The sequence below is a fragment of the Anolis carolinensis genome, chromosome 1, assembly GCF_035594765.1.
Source record: "Anolis carolinensis isolate JA03-04 chromosome 1, rAnoCar3.1.pri, whole genome shotgun sequence".
Classification (NCBI taxonomy): domain Eukaryota; kingdom Metazoa; phylum Chordata; class Lepidosauria; order Squamata; family Dactyloidae; genus Anolis; species Anolis carolinensis.
In genome coordinates, this window is record NC_085841.1 from 178,341,942 (window position 1) to 178,362,899 (window position 20,958).

At 43.6% G+C, this 20,958-nt stretch overlaps 1 protein-coding gene across 1 annotated transcript in view; it reads right to left on the minus strand.

Moving 5' to 3' along the window:
- Positions 1-20,958, minus strand: part of LOC100565091 (aldehyde oxidase-like) — an 80,410-nt gene that overhangs the window by 34,043 nt on the left and 25,409 nt on the right. Inside the window, 7 exon segments of the mRNA NM_001293246.1 lie at positions 4,188-4,284; positions 4,966-5,088; positions 12,323-12,449; positions 14,066-14,235; positions 15,854-15,946; positions 16,506-16,668; positions 17,966-18,150. Coding sequence (NP_001280175.1) covers positions 4,188-4,284; positions 4,966-5,088; positions 12,323-12,449; positions 14,066-14,235; positions 15,854-15,946; positions 16,506-16,668; positions 17,966-18,150 — 958 coding nt within the window.

A 20,958-nucleotide genomic window follows, 5' to 3' on the forward strand; every position in this document is an offset into this window, starting at 1 on the left:
CCTCCTCTAGCAGGGTGACGGAGGCTGGAGTTACACAAATGCGTCCCACTGGAGGGAGGGCGTAAAATTCAATGGCGTAACCCCTAGATACAATATCAAGGACCCAGGCATCTGTTGTTATTTGCCTCCATTCGTGTAAATATGGTTGGAGCCTATCTAAGTACGGGAAAGGTGTTGACCCCATAGGGAACTGGGTCCCATCTGGTAAGGAACAAGGATAATCTAAATCAGGGATTAACAAGGATGGGGGCGAAACTGGGACAGCCACGGAATCCGCTGTTGCACCAGTACTAAAAACGACGTTTCTTGGAGTCAGTGGTCTTAGTACCACGAAATTGACTCTTGATAGGCAAAGGGGGTCTCCTACCTCCCGTTGCTGACGACTGTTGTCATTGCCTACCACGGAATGAGGGAGGGCTAAATCGCCTACGTTGGTATTGCGACTGGGAGCCCCAGCGTTGGCGCTGATAAGGGTATGGGTGGTAGGGATGCTGGCCATATTTATTAAGCGTTTGCTTCATCTTGTGTGAGTGTTCCAGCTGCGAGTCTGTATCCGTACTGAAAAGACCAGCCTCATCCATAGGTAAGTCCTCAATTAGAGCGCGACTCGACGGGGAAAGAGTAGAAGCTCGCAGCCACGCATGGCGTCTCAAAGCAACTGCTCCTGCAAGCAGTTTGCCTGAGGCATCAGCTGTGTTCTTCGCCAACTCCTTCTGCAGGCCTGCCAGAAGGAGGGCCTCATGTTTAAAGGCTTTGGCCAGAGTCTGGTCAGCTTGTGGCAGAGAATCCAAAAAAGGACCAAGCTTGTTCCATAAAAAGGTCTGATATACACTCATGTAGACCCCATAATGAGCCATACGAGCGAACAGGCAGGCTGAAGAATAGAAACGCTTAGCCATAGTATCCAGCTTCTTGCCTTCCTTATCTGAAGGTGAGGCCTGATTTTTCTGGACCGGCTTGGGCTGGGCATCAGTTACTACAGAGTTGGCCTTTGGCAGCTTTGCCAGCCAAGAAGCTGAAGATAGATCGATCTTATACATATTCTCTGCCTTCCTAGGTGTAGCCGGCACGAGAGAAGGTGCAATTCCTTCGGTTTTAATAATCTTTAAAAGGTACAGCAATGTGGGGAGAGGTGCAGACACTGGACCTCGTTGTTCAGAAGATGTAAAACATGGGTCCTCCACCACATTGGCAGGTTTAGGAGTAGGCAAGTTAAGTGCCCTCGATAATCTGATTAGCAGAGCTGAGAAATTGCGAAATTCCTCCGCCTGTTGTGTATCCTGTTCTGGACCTCCCTGAGGAGGAGCTAGGTCCCCTTCCCCTGCCTGGCCAGGTCCAGCATGATCCTGGTCCTCTTCCTCCAAGTGGCCCTTAGGAGATTGGTGAAGTGGGGCCTCACTAGGCAGGGATAAATCGACCTGTTCAGGTTGAACAGAAGGCACAGGTATAGGGGTAGCTGCTGGGGCTAACACAGAGGCTTGTGGTTGTTGATTAATAATAGGGCCCGCCGGTGAAGGCCTCGAACCCAACAAGGCCCTGTCACTTTGGTCCGGGTAAAAATCATAAGGGTGGAAATATCCACCATAACCAGGGAAAGGGGGAGGAGGAGGGTAAGGATAAAAATAATCTGAGTAACGGTACCGGGACCTTAAGCCAGGAGATCGAGATCGGGAGACAGAGGAGACCCTTGATGGACTCCTCGAAACCGAGCGCCAGGATTCAGCTGAAGGGGAGCAGCGTCTAGAGGCCCTCACATCACTGCGGCCCCGACGCTCACTGCACATGCTCTGCTGCCCTGGCGTCGATAGATGGCGCCGAGAGACTTTGGGAGGAGGCGTGGTCGAGCCCGAGGCGTGCGGGGGAGGCAAGCCTGACATCGGCGCCGAAGCGCGCACTGGGCGATCAATAGCGCTGCCGCCCCATTCCTTTTCTAAGCTACGGGTGGCTTCGGCAGGCGAAAGCTGAGGCGGCGCCTCCATTGCCTCCACTGAAGTAGGCGGGGCTGGCTCCCGAGGAGCACGGGCTTCCATTGAACTCCGATCCGGAGGACTCTGGGGCTCAGAGCCAGAGAGTTGCCTCCCTTTTTTAGGCTTCTTGTGGTTGTCTTTCATCCTAGCCTCTTTATGGGGCTTGGAAAGCTTGGGTTTTTTCCGTGCCAGCCCCTCTCCCTTTTGAGGGCTTTCCACAGACTCCTCCCTCGGCAGGAGCAATTCCTTCGCCTCCGAAGACGACGGTAAGGATGGTGGCTCAGAGGCAGGTCTTTTGCCCAACAGGGCCCCTTCCGGAGCCAGCGCTTGCTCATAGAGAGTAGCCTTTAAGCGAGCCTCTCTATTTCTCCGAGCTTGCGGCGTAAAACCTTGGCAGATAGGACACGTCTGGGGATTATGAGTCTCTCCCAAACAAAGGAGGCACATAGTGCCCATCCGAGTCAGGGAGTTTTTCGCCGCAGGCCCCACACTTTTTAAAACACAAAGTAGACATTACTGGCCTGACTTCAAAACGATGCCCAAAGGCAGTCCGAGTGAAGAACAACCGTAAGTATTGAAGATAAAGACGTAGTCACAAATCAGTCCGTGTCAAAAACCGTTAAATTCTGAGGTAAATCACTGAGGTAAATCACTGAGGTAAATAAGCCCTAGAAGTTCCTACAGTCCTCGCTTTCTGGCGGAAAAGAAGAACTGAGGCGAAGCCCCGCCTTCGGGCTTATATAGTCTATGGGGAGATGGGCGGGGCTTCCGCCAAATTGTCTCTTTTGAAGCTCTAGAATGTTCCGAAAGTCTGCACAGGCACAGTTTTAACCCATATGTGCGTATTTCACAGACTCCACGTAGAAGAAATGTGTATATATATATATATGTATGTATATATATATGTATATGTATGTATGTATATCTTACTTTCAGGGGATGTCTTATTTCGCTCTGTTCTCCTCCAAGGAAGGCGCCTGCCGTGTGAAGGAGAGGAAGGAAAGGCGCATGCCTTTCCATCCCCTCCTTCGTCTTCCTCAGCAAAAGAGAGAGAGCTGTCCCCACCGGGGAAGGTGAAGGAGGGCTTCTCCTTCGCCTTCCCGGGCAGGGAAGCGGGCCGTCGCTGCTGGGGAAGGCCAAGGAGGGCTCATCCTTGGCGTTCCCGAGCTGGAAATGGGACCCTCGCTGCTGGGGAAGGTGAAGGAGGGCTCCTCGTTCGCCTTCCCCAGCAGGGAGGGGGGCCGTCACTACCCGGAGAGGCAAAGGAGGTTTCTTCCTTGGCCTTCCCGGGTGGGAAACAGGGCCATCGCTGCTGGGGAAGGCGAAGGAGTGCTCCTCCTTCGCCTTCCCCAGCAGGGAAAGAGACTGTCACCGCCCGGAGAGGCGAAGGAGGGCTCCTCCTTGGCCTTCCAGGGTGGGAAACCAGGCCGTCGCTCCTGGGGAAGGTGGCTGTCGCCGCCCGTAGAAGCGGTATATATTGTCTTTCATTCATGTATATTTCTGCAGAAACAGAACTACTAAAAATACTGTATTTTCTATATTCTAAGATGCCATTGATTGCAAGGCATGCATCAATTCCTATTTCAGTACCACCATCAGAAAATATATTTATATACCGGTATATAAAAAGGCACCTGCAATTCTAAAATACACCCTGTTTTTAGAGATGTTTGGGAGAGAGAAGAAGACCCTAGAATACAAAAAATGCAGTATTTCAGCTAACTCAAACTGATAGAATAATTTCAGATTTTTTTTTTAAAGGCAACCTTCCCATACTGTCAAGAAACATACATATTCTTACTAATGCACTTTTAATGTTTGATTATGAAATTACGATATGCTTGATCAAATCACTCTGTTCATACAATATCCTGTTGAGTGATCATGTTAAATTTACAAGCTGAACAGATACACGAAACAACTTTCCCTAGAGAAAAGACTACTTGGATATTTGTTCTTTTGTTTCTTGCCATATTTTACTGTAACATAACTCTATAAGCATTTTCATTAAGTTTTTTCTTCACCTGGTCCTACTGTGATTCTTTTAGGAATGCTATTGTGTTCAATCCTTTGTGTTCTAGCCTTTGTGTACATCAAGGCTAGTTTGTTTGATTTCAATAGTGCCTATTATTTCCAGGTAATGAGCACTTGCAAATATCTTGCAGAAAGAGAAATGGTGGAAAATCTTTCTTTTTCTCTGCAGCATTTGTACTGATTTACCTTCAAGAATATGTTCTGCCCCAAGAAATCCTTTTTGAACATTTCCTTGTTCAAGTTTTCTTTCTGGACTGAAGAATGACTTATGTTCTGTTGCTTCCTGCAATTGCAATTGAAAAAGAAACAATTATAAATTTATCTTTGAAATCATCTTCTGGATACTTCCACCCCCCCTCCCCCTCACCACTGCATTTGGTGGGGACGAGAGAGAGGGCCTTCTCGGCCGTGGCCCCCCGACTCTGGAACTCCCTCCCCAGGGAGATTAGGTTGGCTCCCTCTCTACCTTCCTTCAGGAAACAACTGAAGACTTGGATGTTTCAGCAGGCCTTTGGAGATACAGTCATTAATTAATCAGCCCCAGAGGGTTTTTAATAATCTATCCTGTATTTATTACGATTTTACCATTTATGTGTTCTAAATGCAATTTTTTATCCTGTATTTTTGTTTTAATTGATATATTGTATTACTGTTTTATCTTTTTATAGTGTGATTTGTATTATGTTGCCTATATTTTGTCCTATGTTGTTTGGGCCTCTGCCCCATGTAAGCCGCCCCAAATCCCGGCGGGGAGATGGTGATGGGGTATAAATAAAGTTTTATTATTATTATTATTATTATTGTTGTTATTATTATTGTGTGCTTTGGTAAGCTACTCTTGGAAAGGTGACACATAGCCTGACAATATTACACAACCCCAGCTGCTGAAAATAATTCTGTGGAATCTGGAAGCTTTTGAGGTCACACTTCATATTCAATGAGACAGAGGCGCCATAGGAATTACCTCAATAGTCAGAACAACTGGTTCCAGATCTTTGTATATTATTTTTACTGTTGAGGTTGCACGTTTCGCATGAGTAGCTGAATCAGCAATCACAGCACAAATTATCTGACCCACGCAGGTAACCTACAAAATATTTGAAACATTACACACACAGAGATGTGGGGAGAGTAAATGAAAATAAAGAAAAATATTTGCTTGACTTTAGAAAGTGTGTCAGGCATGCAAAAAACAGGTTGAGTCTCCATTATCCAATAATCTTAGCAGCGAAGGGATCTCCCCCCAGATTTTGGAATAACTATATTTGCATATTCCATATCTGCATATTGAAAAAAGAATAATAATTTTGCTTTTTGCAGGGGCCTTGTGTAAGTTAGTTCTCCCCAAAGTCTCCCATTTTTCTTTCCTCTGTCAGGGCTCCTTGAGGAAAAACTGGACATGTGACTAGTCCTTGTCAAGGACAGAACGCCACAAGATTCAAAGTAACAGAGTTTATTAGATTACAGAACTCAAAAATGCCCGTAAAAACACAAGGGCCAGGCAGTTTTTGCCTTTAAGCGCAAAAAGGGACAAAAGTAAATGTTCAAAAGATAAACCGGATTAAACCGGAGTTTAATCCGGGTAAAAACAAACTGCTTGCTTCAGCCTAGGTATTAACAGAACGAAAGCCAAGGAACAAAAGATACAAAGAATGCAACTAATTGGCAGCAGATTCCTCTCTGCTGCCAGCACTGTGCTTAGAGTAACTTGCGTCGCTCCCACACACACACAGTAGACAGGATCTCCAACACGAGCAATTCAGCCAAGGATTGTAGAAGTAGAGTAGACCAGTTCCGTTCCGTAGATCAAAGCCAGAAGCAGACGTTTGTAGTTTTTCCAAGTCCAAGAAGGGGGGAAGACAAGCCGTGGTCAGTTCAGTCCGGGTTCTCAAAGCAGGAGATGGCGTCCGTCAGAAAGACGACGGAAGGTCAAGCTAATAAGAGTAAGCACAGGTTTGCACAAACAAATGCCCACACAATCCCTCCCGCCGTCTGACCCTGGATTCCAATCAACTTACGTCTCAGCACAGGAAAGTACACAAGTCTTCAGGGAAGCGTCCCACACACACACGGATCCCAAGCGTTTGCCCAGATTACCTTGCCTGACGCAATTTGCAATTGCTCCCAAGCCCCATTTTATGCCAGTTACAAATCTTCATCACTGTCAGCTGTCCTCCTTAACCCGGGCGTTTCCTCATCACTTTCCTCGTCAGAGCTGGAACACCTCTGACTACGCCCAACAGCATCTCCAGCTGTGGATCCCGTCCCATCCCTCCAGCTAAGCCATGGGTCTAATCCTGAAGGTCCCCATTCATCTTCTGCCCCATCATGGCCAGTGGCCCCCAATTCCTCCCTTACCCGAGTCCAATCCATCTCATCCTCCTCTGAGCTAACCAGCCCCTCCTCCATTCTCTCCGTAAACCCTTCGAAAGATTCTTCGTCAGATGGTGCTGCAAATATGTCTCGCAGTCTTTTTCTCTCTCGCTCCTCGAGAGTATCTGACTCCCGAGGAGTCTTACGCCCACGTCTGTCAGTAACAGAGCCATGAGGCTCAATCATAACACTATCCCCTCTCACAAAGGCCTCCTCCCCCGATGGCGGAGAAGTGGCAGTGATACCCTCCGCTATAGCACCACGACGACTAGAGGTATCAAGTTTCAACAGCGAACGATGAAAGACTGGATGGACCTTTAAACTAGACGGTAAACGCAAACGAAACGCAACGGAAGAAATCTTTTTAACGATAGGAAAGGGACCCAAATACCGAGGCGCAAACTTTCCCCCAGCCTGTTTAATATGTTTGGAAGATAACCACACCAAATCCCCTTCTTCCAACTCCTCCCCTGCCTGCCTGTGGCGGTCAGCCTGAGTCTTCTGCGTTGCCTTAGCTTCCAACAGTAAGCGACGGGCAACATCATGCAATGCAGCCATTTCCGTAGAGCGGTACACAGGGTCCGAAGAGACCACATTGGTCGACGGCGCCACACCTCCCCGTGGGTGAAAACCATAAGTTAGCTCAAATGGCGTATGCTGACTAGACGTGTGCACCGCATTGTTATAAGCAAATTCCGCCACCGGTAACCACTTCACCCAAGCCGTGGGTTGATCTAAACAAAAACAACGCAGATATTGCTCTAAGAGCCCATTAACCCGTTCCGACTGTCCATCCGTTTGCGGATGGAAAGCTGAAGACACGTTTAACTTAGTCCCCAAACACTCATGGAAATGTTTCCAAAAGCGTGACACAAATTGCGGAGCCCTATCTGAAATAATCACCTCGGGTGCTCCGTGCAAACGATAGATGTGCTTAGTAAATAGTAAGGCCAACGTAGGGGCCGCCGGAATGGTTGAACAAGGAATAAAATGAGCCAGTTTACTAAATAAATCCACCACCACCCAAATACAAGTATAACCCCCAGACTTAGGCAAATCTGAAATAAAATCCATGGAAATGATTTGCCATGGCCTGTCCGGAACAGGTAAAGACGACAACAACCCTCTAGGGCGCCCAACAGGCGTCTTACTCTGCTGGCAAACGGCGCAGCTGTCGCAAAAGCGCAGAATGTCTTGCCGCATCTTTGGCCACCAATAGCTCCTGGTAATGAGCTGCACGGTCTTGAATCTGCCAAAGTGCCCAGCCATGGGTTCGTCATGGTGGGCTCTAATCACCTCCAACCTGAGGGCCCCCACTGGTACGTAGACCTGTCCCCTGCGTACCAATACTCCGTCTTGATCTTGTAGATGCGGCAGTATGGTACGGTTACCTGCTGAGAGCAGCATCAGTTGCTCCTGTGTCCACACATCATCCCTCTGAGCCTCAAGGATCTGGTCATGTAACCCGAGCTCATTATCTACAACACACAGAGAGGCAGTAGGCAAGATGGTCTGACATACAACCTGCTCATTGGTCTTAAACTCCGGCTTGCGGGATAAAGCATCGGCCCGCAAGTTTGCCTTCCCCTCTACGAACTGCACCTTGAAGTTAAACCTGGAGAAAAACAAAGCCCATCGGATTTGACGCTGGTTTAACTTCTTTGCTGTTTGCAAGTGCTCTAAATTCTTGTGATCAGATCTGACCACGATCTGGTGCCGTGCCCCTTCAAGCCAGTGCCGCCACACCTCAAACGCCACCTTAATCGCCAACAACTCCTTCTCCCATATGGTATAGTTCTGCTCGAAGGGTGTTAGTTGCCGCGAGTAAAATCCACAGGGACGCAAGGTCCCTGAGGAATCCTTCTGAGACAATACAGCCCCCAACGCGTAGCTAGAAGCGTCCGCTTCTACCACGAACGGTTTGTCAACATCAGGATGGGTTAGTATGTTGTCCGATTGAAAACTAGACTTAAGTTGTAGAAACGCCTCGTGAGCTTCCCGCCCCCACACAAATGGCTGTTTCTTGCGCAGAAGCTGCGTCAAAGGTACCGTGAGCTTTGCAAAATTCGGAATAAACTCCCGGTAGTAATTAGCAAAACCTAAGAACCTTTGTACATCCTTCTTAGTTTTCAGCTCCTGCCATGAGTTGACGGCGTCAACCTTATGTGGGTCCATTTTAAGTTCCCTACCTGACACTACATGACCTAGGAACTCCACTTCAGGCACATGAAAGACGCATTTGGAAGCCTTGGCGAAAAGCCCATTAGCCCGCAGTCGGTGCAGAACCTGCTTGACATGTTGACGATGTTCTTTCTCGTCCTTAGAAAAAATCAAGATATCATCCAAATAAATCACTAAAAATTGGTCAATTAGGTCCCTGAACACATCGTTCATGAACCTCTGGAAGACCGCAGGAGCATTACAAAGCCCAAAAGGCATGACTCGGAACTCGTGGCATCCGAAACACGTGTTAAATGCCGTCTTCCATTCATCCCCTTCCCGTATACGGATTAAATTATAGGCCCCCCGCAGGTCAAGCTTGGTAAAGACCTTAGCCCCTTGCACCCTTGATAACAGTTCCGAGATTAAAGGGAGCGGGTACCTATCCCGAATGGTGTATTTGTTTAGGATCCGATAGTCGCAGACCAGCCTAAGTTCCCCAGTCTTTTTGGCTACAAAGAATACTGGTGCCGCAGTTGGAGAACTAGATGGGCGAATAAACCCCTTGGCTAAATTTTCATCTAGAAACTCCCGCAAAGCTTGCCTTTCCGGTACAGTCAAGGCATACAACCTCCCTGCTGGCAGTTTCGCACCTTCTGCCAACTTGATGGCGCAATCATATGGCCTGTGCGGTGGTAATTTGTCCGCTTCTCTTTTACAAAATACATCAGAGAACTCCCCATACTCAGCAGGCACTCCCTCCATATCAGCATGAGTAACGTTTAGAGTGCAACAATCCTGCCTCTTTAAGATCACTTTACGTGTTGCCCAATCCACTTGTGGGTTTACTACAGCTAGCCAATCCATCCCCAGGATCACATCATATCGAGGCAAGCTCGTAATATCCCACACAAACGTTCCCGTTACTCCCTGCACCTCCCACGTTACTGCTGAGGTTTCCTGGTTAACCACCCCAGTCTCCAGCAGTCTCCCATCTGCTCCCTCCACCCACACGTCGCATGCCTTGCGCACTCTAGGAATGCCATGCTTCTTAGCAAACTCAATATCTACATAGGAGACCGTAGCTCCTGAGTCCAGCAGTGCCAGAGTAGAAACAAGTTCCCTTTCCCCAACAGATAATGTAATGGGTACGAAAACATGCTTCCTCCCCTCAGTTGACTGCTTGAGGAGCCCTAGTGCGTTGGACTCACGTCGCACTAGGGCTGGCCTTTTCCCGAAAGCTGGGAAGGTTTCACATTACAATTTTTGGCAAAATGCCCAGCATTCCCACAGTACAAACACAAGCCCAGCTGCCTCCTACGGCTCTTTTCCTCTGTAGACAGTTTTTTAAAGACCCCAAGCTCCATGGGCTCTTCCCCCATCACCACAGGTGCCCTGGTTACATGCATGGGTGGCGCACACATTGCTTTTGAGTGTTTACGAGCCTCGAACCTTGCGTCTAAACGCAGCACCTTAGCTACTAAGGCGTCCCAGCTTTCAGCCGGCTCCAAGCGTGCTAATTCATCCTGGAGCATATCACTTAACCCGGCAGTAAATAAAAGCATGAATGCATTTTCCCCCCAATCCAGCTGGTGGCGATACAGGTTAAACTTATTTAAGTAATCCAAAACAGTCCCCTTTCCCTGTTTCAACCGATACAGGGCCCACCCAGCGTTCTCCGTGCGGAGAGGATCCCCAAAAGTATCAGTTAACAACTTTTTGAAATTATTCAAATTGTCCTTGACTGGGTCATTTCCCAAAATTAAATTAGTGGCCCATTGTCCTGCGGAACCGGTCAACAAACTCAAAATAAAAGCCACCTTACTAGTGTCAGTAGGAAAAGCATGAGCACTGAGCTGAGAAAAATAAAGCTCCACTTGTGCCAAAAAGGTTGGCAACTTGCACCTGGTTCCGTCAAAGCGTTCAGGAGTCAAAACATGTCCTTTCACAGCAAAAGCTGTTTGGCTTACGGTAAAGGCCGTTTGCAATTGGTCTACTTTGGCTCTTAACTCATCCATCGTCTTCCTGACGGGTTTATTGCTGCAATAAACTTTTTATGGGCGTCAGGCAATCTGTCAAGGACAGAACGCCACAAGATTCAAAGTAACAGAGTTTATTAGATTACAGAACTCAAAAATGCCCGTAAAAACACAAGGGCCAGGCAGTTTTTGCCTTTAAGCGCAAAAAGGGACAAAAGTAAATGTTCAAAAGATAAACCGGATTAAACCGGAGTTTAATCCGGGTAAAAACAAACTGCTTGCTTCAGCCTAGGTATTAACAGAACGAAAGCCAAGGAACAAAAGATACAAAGAATGCAACTAATTGGCAGCAGATTCCTCTCTGCTGCCAGCACTGTGCTTAGAGTAACTTGCGTCGCTCCCACACACACACAGTAGACAGGATCTCCAACACGAGCAATTCAGCCAAGGATTGTAGAAGTAGAGTAGACCAGTTCCGTTCCGTAGATCAAAGCCAGAAGCAGACGTTTGTAGTTTTTCCAAGTCCAAGAAGGGGGGAAGACAAGCCGTGGTCAGTTCAGTCCGGGTTCTCAAAGCAGGAGATGGCGTCCGTCAGAAAGACGACGGAAGGTCAAGCTAATAAGAGTAAGCACAGGTTTGCACAAACAAATGCCCACACAATCCCTCCCGCCGTCTGACCCTGGATTCCAATCAACTTACGTCTCAGCACAGGAAAGTACACAAGTCTTCAGGGAAGCGTCCCACACACACACGGATCCCAAGCGTTTGCCCAGATTACCTTGCCTGACGCAATTTGCAATTGCTCCCAAGCCCCATTTTATGCCAGTTACAAATCTTCATCACTGTCAGCTGTCCTCCTTAACCCGGGCGTTTCCTCATCACTTTCCTCGTCAGAGCTGGAACACCTCTGACTACGCCCAACAGCATCTCCAGCTGTGGATCCCGTCCCATCCCTCCAGCTAAGCCATGGGTCTAATCCTGAAGGTCCCCATTCATCTTCTGCCCCATCATGGCCAGTGGCCCCCAATTCCTCCCTTACCCGAGTCCAATCCATCTCATCCTCCTCTGAGCTAACCAGCCCCTCCTCCATTCTCTCCGTAAACCCTTCGAAAGATTCTTCGTCAGATGGTGCTGCAAATATGTCTCGCAGTCTTTTTCTCTCTCGCTCCTCGAGAGTATCTGACTCCCGAGGAGTCTTACGCCCACGTCTGTCAGTAACAGAGCCATGAGGCTCAATCATAACAGTCCTCTTTCCTCAAAATGGAAGTGGGTAACAGCAAAGAAAGTTTCCATTTTTGTTGAGTTTTGGATTTCCCGATAATGAAGAATCAACTTGTGGCAATATTGTGTACAAGAAGGTATACTGATTTTTCTTCTTTCTGAAAGTATTGTGCCTAAGCGTATGCCATCACGCATAACAATGTCAATCAAAACTAACAGTGGACACGACACATGTCAAGGTAAAAACCTTTAGGTTCCTGTAGCCAAAAAAAGTAACTTTTTAAAGTTTTGCTCTCATTGTTGGCTGACAAATGAATATTCAGAAATAGTTTCCTGACAACTCATCGAGCTATTTCTGAAGAAGTTTCCAATGGGATGCCATATTAGCTACCATATGCAACTGCTAATTTATTCATTATTTATTATATAACTTGTTTTATTGGTTGGATAAAGGACAAATTCATGTAAGATTTTTATCAAAAAAATCTCCAGTGTGTTGCTGTCTTTAACAGAAATGTACTTCTCACTAAGCAAACATACATTTATTTCTGCTTTGAAACGAACTGATAAACCACAATTGAACAATACCTTATCAGTCACAAACAAACTCTCTGGTTCGCTGATGCAACAGAATTCATTTCTACCTGGCACATCTTTCACTGTTATCACATCAATCACCCCAGGCAACTGAAGAGTTTCTGATACATCAATTGATCTGAGAAACAAAAATCATCAAACAAAAACCATAAATATACTTGGTAGATAAATAGTTCTTTATCATTCCAACACAACTGCACCTGAATTGTGTAAAATTATTCTTATTTAACCACTGCTGAATATTCTACAAGCTAAACCAGGGGTCCCCAAACTAAGGCCTGGGAGCCACATGCGGCCCATCGAAGCCATTTATCTGGCCCCCGGGCAGCAGTGGCTCCCTCCTCCTCATGCGGCGTGAGGGAGGAGGGAAAGGCACATGCCTTTCCCACCTCCTCCCTCGCCTGTTGCGCGCCTTCCAAAGCTTTGTTTGTTTATAATGGTATTTTAATTGTTGTTTAATTAATAATTAATTATTAAGGGGTGCTTTGCTAGTGCTTTTGATGCACAAAGGCAGAAGGGGGTTGGACTAAATGGCCCAAGGGGTCTCTTCCAACCCTCTTTATTATTATTATTATTATTATTATTATTATTATTATTATATTATTATTATTGACACAAAGACACAGTATAACACAGCAAATGAGATATATATGCTGATTTCGTATCACAAAATCACAAGTTGAACACTTCCCAAGTATTAATACTGTGTGATTATTATTATTATTATTATTATTATTATTATTGTTATTGTTATTATTATTAAAAACATTGAGGCTGGGTGGCCATCTGTCAGGGGTGCTTTGCTTGTGCTTTTAGTGCACAAAAGTAGAAGGGGATTGGACTAAATGGCCCAAGGGGTCTCTTCCCACCCTCTTTATTATTTTTATTATGATTATGATTATTATTAACATTGTGGCTGTATTTGTTCCCATTTGTTTGTTTTTTTTATTTCAAAATAAAGATATTTGCAGTGTGCATAGGAATTTGTTTATAGGATTTTTTTTTTTCAACTATAGTCCGGCCCTCCAACGGTTTGACGGACCGTGAACTGGCCCCGTTTAAAAAGTTTGGGGACCCCTGAGCTAGACCAATGGGGCTTTATTAGATTGGGGTTTGGAATTTTTAAAAATTAATTACAGAAATATTAGTAACAGATGTAATTAAATAAAAGACTATCAACATGGATAGAGTATGATTTTTCCATAAAGTTTAAACTTCCTAATCCAGCTCAAGTGTGGATGCAGTAGGCATATGTACTAGGAAACAAGATTAACAGAATTAACAACTGATGTGACCTGCATGTGCAAATGGCACAAATCCATTCAGTTTCCAAGCGAGATCCAGTCACCAGAGCTGCGTATATTTGTGGATCTGAACAAGAATTTGCTGGTTGGAAAGGATCCATAACTGAATTTAGGCCACCAACTGGCACAGATGTTTCTGATCAGCATAAAATGTAACTTCTTTTATTGGTTAGATGAAAGAAAAAAGTAATGCCAGATTTTTACCAAAAGAAACCCAAGTGTTTGACATAATAACATTAAGAAGGGGAAACATGAAAAGGAGGGGAAAAACTAATTAGGGGGGCTTATCAAAGAAAATACCAAGATATGAATCATACTTCCATCAGGGGACCATTCATGTTCAATTTAATTGGCACATAAAACTAGTCGTTCTTTTGGAATTAGACTTGCTGTTTTTCAAGTCCAGGACCATGTCAACTGCTGCACTCACACAATCTTGGCATGGGCTCTCGAACTTGTCACTAAGGCCAAAAATAATTCATTTTCCACAGTGTGCATATCATCGCAATAGATAGCTTCTCCAGTGGCATGCTTAACACCTGCATGATGCATTAGGGGACATCCTATCGTGTCATGGGGCAACTGTGCAGGGTCAACATCCTGTTCAATGAAACAAAATACAAAAAGAGTTATGCTTTCTTTGCTCAGCAACACAGACCATATTCTTATGAACTGAACAATCTTTTTTATTATGCATTAGGAAGTACAAACCAAGTACAGTAGAGTCTCACTTATCCAACATTTACTTATCCAACGTTCTGGATTATCCAACGCATTTTTGTAGTCAATGTTTTCAATACATCTTGATATTTTGGTGCTAAATTCGTAAATACAGTAATTACTACGTAGCATTACTGCATATTGAACTACTTTTTCTGCCAAATTTGTTGTATAACATGATGTTTTGGTGCTTAATTTGTAAAATCATAGCCTAATTTGATGTTTAATAGGCTTCTCCTTAATCTCTCCTTATTATCCAACATATTCGCTTATCCAAGATTCTGCTGGCCCGTTTATGTTGGATAAGTGAGACTCTACTGTATCAGAATGCAATTAAGAATCTCAGGATAGACCCAGGCTCCTTCCACACAGCTGAATAAAATCCCACATTTTCTGCTTTGAACTAGAATATATGGCGTTGTGGACTCAGATACTGGATTATCTGAGTCTACATTGCCATATTATCCAGCTCAAAGCAGACAATCTGGATTTTATATGGCAGTGTAGAAGCGGCTTGAGAATGGCACAGGTGAACATTGGGCTTTCATACAGCCAATATAGGGGTAAATCCAGCTCCAGAGTTTGGCCTAATGGAGGACATTTTGTATGTTAAACAATGTATTTAGCTCCCTCCCTCAAGCAGAATACCTATACTGTATTTCTATATGCTTTCAAAATATTTGGAAAGTCTAAGAAGCATTTTGTATGACGGAACAAACATTGGCAGCCATGATTATGCTTTTCTAGGACCTCATCGCACTAGAGCTTGGATCCACTTTAAAGCTTCCACTTTAGGAGGCTTTAAAGCCTCCACTTTAGACATGGGGCTTTAAACAGCTGGGCCAGACATGTCCTGGGCCTCACCAAACTACAAACCCCAGAATTCTGTAAGAGGCAGAAACCGGATTTAAAGTGGATTCATGTTCTGGTGTGATGAGGCAGTAAGGCCCCTTCTACATATACATATATTTTATATGGCCCCTTTGACCATATAAAATCCTAATTATCTGCTTTGATCTGCAGTGTAGTCCCATATAATCTAGTTTAAAGCAGATAATGTAGATTATCTGCTTTGATGATTTGGAGTATATGGCAGTGTAGAAGTGGCCTAAAACTTTTGGTTCAAGTAGCTCAGGTGGAAAGAGTCAAAGGTTCAGAGCATCCCTATTGCCGGAAGCCCCTGGTGGCAAAATGGGTTAAACTAGCAGGACTGCTGACTTGAAGGTTGGGTTGCTGATCCAAAGGTTGCCTGTTCGAATCCGAGAGCACGGAGAAGCTCACTCTGTCAGCTCCAGCTCCCCATATGGGGACATGGGAGAAGCCTCCCACAAGTATGGTAAAAAAATCTGGGTGTCCTCTGGGCAATGTCCTTGCAGACAGCCGATTCTCTCACACCAGAAACAACTTGCAGTTTCTCAAGTCGCTCCTGACAAGAAAAAAAAATCCTATTGCCACAGTAAAGCTGCTTATGATTTATCCTATGCATATTACTACTAACCTGATACTTTTGGGAACCTTGAGGCAATGTGGTATCAAATGTCTTCAGAATACTCATATGGTTCATTGGCACAGCTTGATGACCAAATGAATGCTGAAATATCAATATATATTACTTATGACTTATCCCTTTTTATATAACACTTATCCCATTTATGTCTTGTTCTCCTCTCAAGGTGATGATAACATTCATGTGAGCTGAACAAGGTTAACAGAATATTGCCCCCCCCCCCCGCCCCCCGAAGGCAGCCATGGAGCTCTGCTGCTGCGTAGGGGTTTCATCTCTCTCTCAAACACACACATACATACACAGATATTCCAAATATCACTGTCCAAACTCTCCATCACATTGAGTCTTTAAAAAATATGGGTGGAGAGAAACACTCCAGCCAGTGGGCTCTTAGCATTTTATAACTATTTCACTATAGCTCTTTAATCCCCACATGTTTTGCCATGTTCTGATCATATTGAGAAAAAGTTTTCCCAATTTCTCCCAGTTCCTCACAATGGCTTATTCATTTTTTCCTGAAAGGTGTTCCCTCCTCCCCGTGACATCATGTGAAACTCTGCCTACTGCCTAGCCATTATAAAATGATGTTGTGCTCAAAACATTATCGTAAATTTCATAGCCCAACACCTGCATAGAACATTACCATGTAGTTAAATTGTTGCACTATCTGGAAATAGAATTTAAATATGAAACTGATAGCGAGAGTTTGTTTGTATTCTGTCATTCCTTCTGGAGTTGGAGGAAGGATCGAAATCTCCTTAGAGACTAGCCTGCATGCTTCTTCCAGGGTATGTTCATTCCAGGCCCTGTAAGAGGGAAAGTGTATTGATGATGCAGAAATTGGATAGTATTTTAGAACTTCTTGCAGGAAAAAAATAAAACTCTCCCCAAAGCAATAACATTAAAAACTGTGTTAAAGATATGCTAATATGATATAAAGCCAGAATCACAGATATGTACAATATTACAGAATCACAGGTATACACAGTATGTTTATATGTTTTGACTTTGTTATACCTTGCCTAGCAGGGCCGTAGCCAGAAAAAAAATTCGGGAGGGGTTTTGAAAATTGGGGGGGGGGGGTTGAACCCCTGACCCACCTGCCCCCCCGGGTTCAGACCTGTCAATATCTGCTTGAGATAGTGCCTGGAGGGACTCTTAATGTTTTACGTCTCATAGACTTAGCATGGGGATTTGGTTAACCAGTTAAAATTCATGAGTAAACCAGTTTTTTTTTAACTTGAAAAATTTGGGGGGGGGGGGTTGAACCCTTAAACCGCCACCCCGCCCCCGCCCCCTCGCTACAGGCCTGTCGCCTAGAGCTGTTAAAAGAGGTGGATAACAAATAAAATTTATCATAATAATCAAACAAAATGTAGCACCTGAATACAATTTCATAGCTTTTACAACTGCAATCCTGTTTTATTGAATGAAGAAAATGTTTGGTATTTTTGTTAGGTGCCTTTAAGCCAATTCTATCTTTTGGGAACCTCAAGGTGAATCTGTCATAGGGTTTTCTTGGTAAGATTTGTTCATGGGGGTTACCTTTGCCTTTTTCTATAACTGAGGCCCCTTCTACATTGGCATATAAAAACTAGATTATCTGCTTTGAATTGGATTATATGGCAATGTTGACTCATATAAATAACTTCAGATAATCTGGATTATCTGATTTGATAATCCGGATTATATAGAAGTATAGATCTAGTCTGAGAAAATATGACTTGCCCAGGGTCATCCAATGGGCTTAAACAATTGAATGGGGATTTGAACTCTGGCTGCCATAGATGTGGGTGAAATGTCAGGAGGGAATGGTTCTGGAACATGGCCATACAGCTTGGAAAACTCACAGCAACCTAGTAATTCAGCTCTTTGCTCACAGAATCTTTCCTGCAAAAAGGGACATGCATTTTACATTTATTCCATGAGCTTTTAAGGTCGTTTCAAGGGTCATTCTTTCCATTATGGACTAGCATTTTATATAAGAAATCATACAGTATACAGACAAAAGTGAAGCTCACCTAAATTGCCTTTGAAATTATTGGAACTGCCATGAAATAACATTGACACATGCATTTGGTTTTAAAGAAATGCATACTTTACCTCCCTTTAAGCATCTGACAAGATTTTTTTGCACAGATTGTTGTAGAAGCAATGCCTCCAAAATAAATGCTGATGTCTGCAATGATATCTGAGCCTGACTTAAAGGAGACCCTCATCCCAGCGTTCACAATAGGCAGAGCATTTTCCCGGCGTTGTGCCTGACGGAATGCTGAAACAAACTCACCCTGAAAGAAATGGAAGGCTCACAGCTCATAACTGTCAATCACACTGGCAATTCCTTCAGGGTCTAAACTGTTCTTGTTAAACATAACTGCAACACATTTGCAGTTATGCTTAATTGTTCAGCTTTTTATAAGCACATTAATACTGCCAGAGAAGATAAGTACCATTACTAAAAACATTCATAATCAGCCCATAAAGTACAGCTTTGCACATTATATGGTACAACAAAAAGTACACGTTTCCTATGTAATGTGAGTTGTGAATGTAATAAATAATTCATAAACCCTTGATTATAAATAAATAATTATGTACTGTATATAATTATTGTCAATAAAAGGATCCACCCCTTTCTCAGAGTAGATGGCGAAAGGTAAGAGTTTAGTGCATCCCAGGTGAACCTAAAAGAAACACTGGGCCTTTCTAGTCTCTCAGGACCCTTCTACACTGCCCTATAATCCAGTTCAAAGCAGATAATCTTATATTAATTTTATACGGCAGTGTAGAAGGGCCTCAGTGCTCCTTTCGGGGAAGTGCGAAAGAGCTTCTGCCACTACCACAATTTCCCCATCAGGCATTCAAAGTCAGAGGAGTGCTGTGGTGGAGAAAATAGAAGGGGTCAATGCTTCTTTCAAGTTGTCTTGGGACTAACTAACCTATTGCTTTTTGCTGTCTACTCTGAAAAGGGGATGGTTCCTTTTTTGATAAGAGTTAAGGTACAGTACTCCCATTAACCCATGGATAAACCAGTGGTTTTGTTGTTTACTCCATGGGAATTATGCACATTACATATATATATATATATATATATTCTATTATTATTCTATTATTATTGTAGTATATTATCATATTATTACTATTACTGTATATACTCAAATATAAGCCTAGTTTTTCAGCCCTTTTTTTAGGACTAAAAAAGCCCCCCTCAGCTTATACTCGGGTGAGGATCCTGGTTGCTTATATTTGGGTCAGCTTATACTCAAGAATATATGGTACATTTATTATTTTTCTCTATTATTATTGGTATTATTACATTTATTATTTTTCTCTATTATTGTTGCTACTATTACATTTATTTTACTCTATTTTTATTATTATTATTATTAATACATTTATTATTTCACTCTGATCTTATTATTATTATTACATTTATTATTCTACTCTATTTATTATTACAAGTATTATTTTCCTGTATTTATTATTATTATTACATGTATTATTTTACTCTATTATTATTATTAAAGGGATACATAAGCACATTTACATTGAAGAAGATGAGAATAATGATTTAATCAGAGTTGGACAGTCTTATCTTAAATTAGAGCTTGATGTAAATATTCAAAAACATTTAACCTACTGATGTCTCAATTAATGTAATTTTTTGGTATCTATTTTTATTTCTGAAATTTTCCACCCTCGGTTTATACTTGAGTCAATAATTTGCCAGTTTTTTTGTGGTAAAATTACATGCCTCGGCTTATATTCAGGTCGGCTTATATTTGAGTATATATGGTATATTATTATTATATTATTCATTACTCATGACTACATTGAAACTAGAATAGAGAGAAATCAGCCTGGAAACTGCAAGAGGTACCATAGATTGTTGTACATGGAAATAATGGTAGTAAATAGTTTTTGATTTATTGAATACAGTTATATATATTGGCACTGTGATGGCACTGTGTTGCCAATTTGTAAGCCGCCCTGAGTCCCCTAGGGGAGAAGGGCGGGGTAGAAATACCGGAAATAAATAAATAAATAAATATTACAATTATATATTTTTGTTATTTAAACTATACATACTGCGAAATTATGGTGTTTTTTTCTCTCGAAGTGACACACCACCCAAGTCATGCTAGTTTTTTTGGTGAATTTTGACATACCAAGCGCAAAAGGTTGCCCGTCATTGTTTTAGGGCATGTGTAGAAGGGCCCTAAATCAGAAGGGAGGAACTTGTGAAGGCATTGGATGTATGCATGTGTGTGCGCACATTGGGAGACTCACAGTGGAGGCCACAACTTGCCCAGCCAGGTTTAAGCCAAACATGAAAGGAATTCCTGTTTAAATGTACCATGTTTTTAACGTTAGAACAAAGTTTGAATCAATGACACATCAGCCCATTCAAAGAGGACTGTAGAGTCAAGGCAAGGGGAAGTGTGAGGTCTGGGAACAAACTGGGCAGAGTAGCATGGCAGAATGGAAGAAAGGTAGATGGATAGAAGATGTATTCTACTTTAGGAGAACTGAGGTTCTTGGCTGGACTTGAGGATGCTGTAAATCACATGAAACGTGTTGTGACTCAGCCATCATGGCCCAGTTTTCAGCAAGTCTTGGAGTCAGAAACAGATGAGGAGGCGGAATTCGAAGACATTCCTGCTCAGGATTCAGGCCCCATGGCCTTGCAGGTGCCGCTAATTGGAAAACATTCCGACTCCTCTCCAGCGCTAACCACACCAGATGGTACAGACTTGGGGGAGAATGGAAGTTTTAATCTGAGAGATTTTGTTATGAGAGATAGAAGTAGAAAACAAGGATTGAGAAGAAGTCAAAGACTCACTCTCAACTAGATAATGATTAGTTTTCCCATGATAACTTTTCGTGGGCCCTGTACTCCCTAATTCTTATAGACTTGGGATTCTGTTAAAAGTACTCTGCACTGTATTCTCATTGCGGTGTCAACATTGCTTTTCCTTGGAAGAGGTTCCAGTTTCCAGCTCCTTGCCTTGACTTCTGTATCCGTGCCGAGTTTCCAGTTCCAGGAGAGCCGCGCTGAGCCGCGACTCCCAAGTAGACCTTGCCTTGTTACCGTG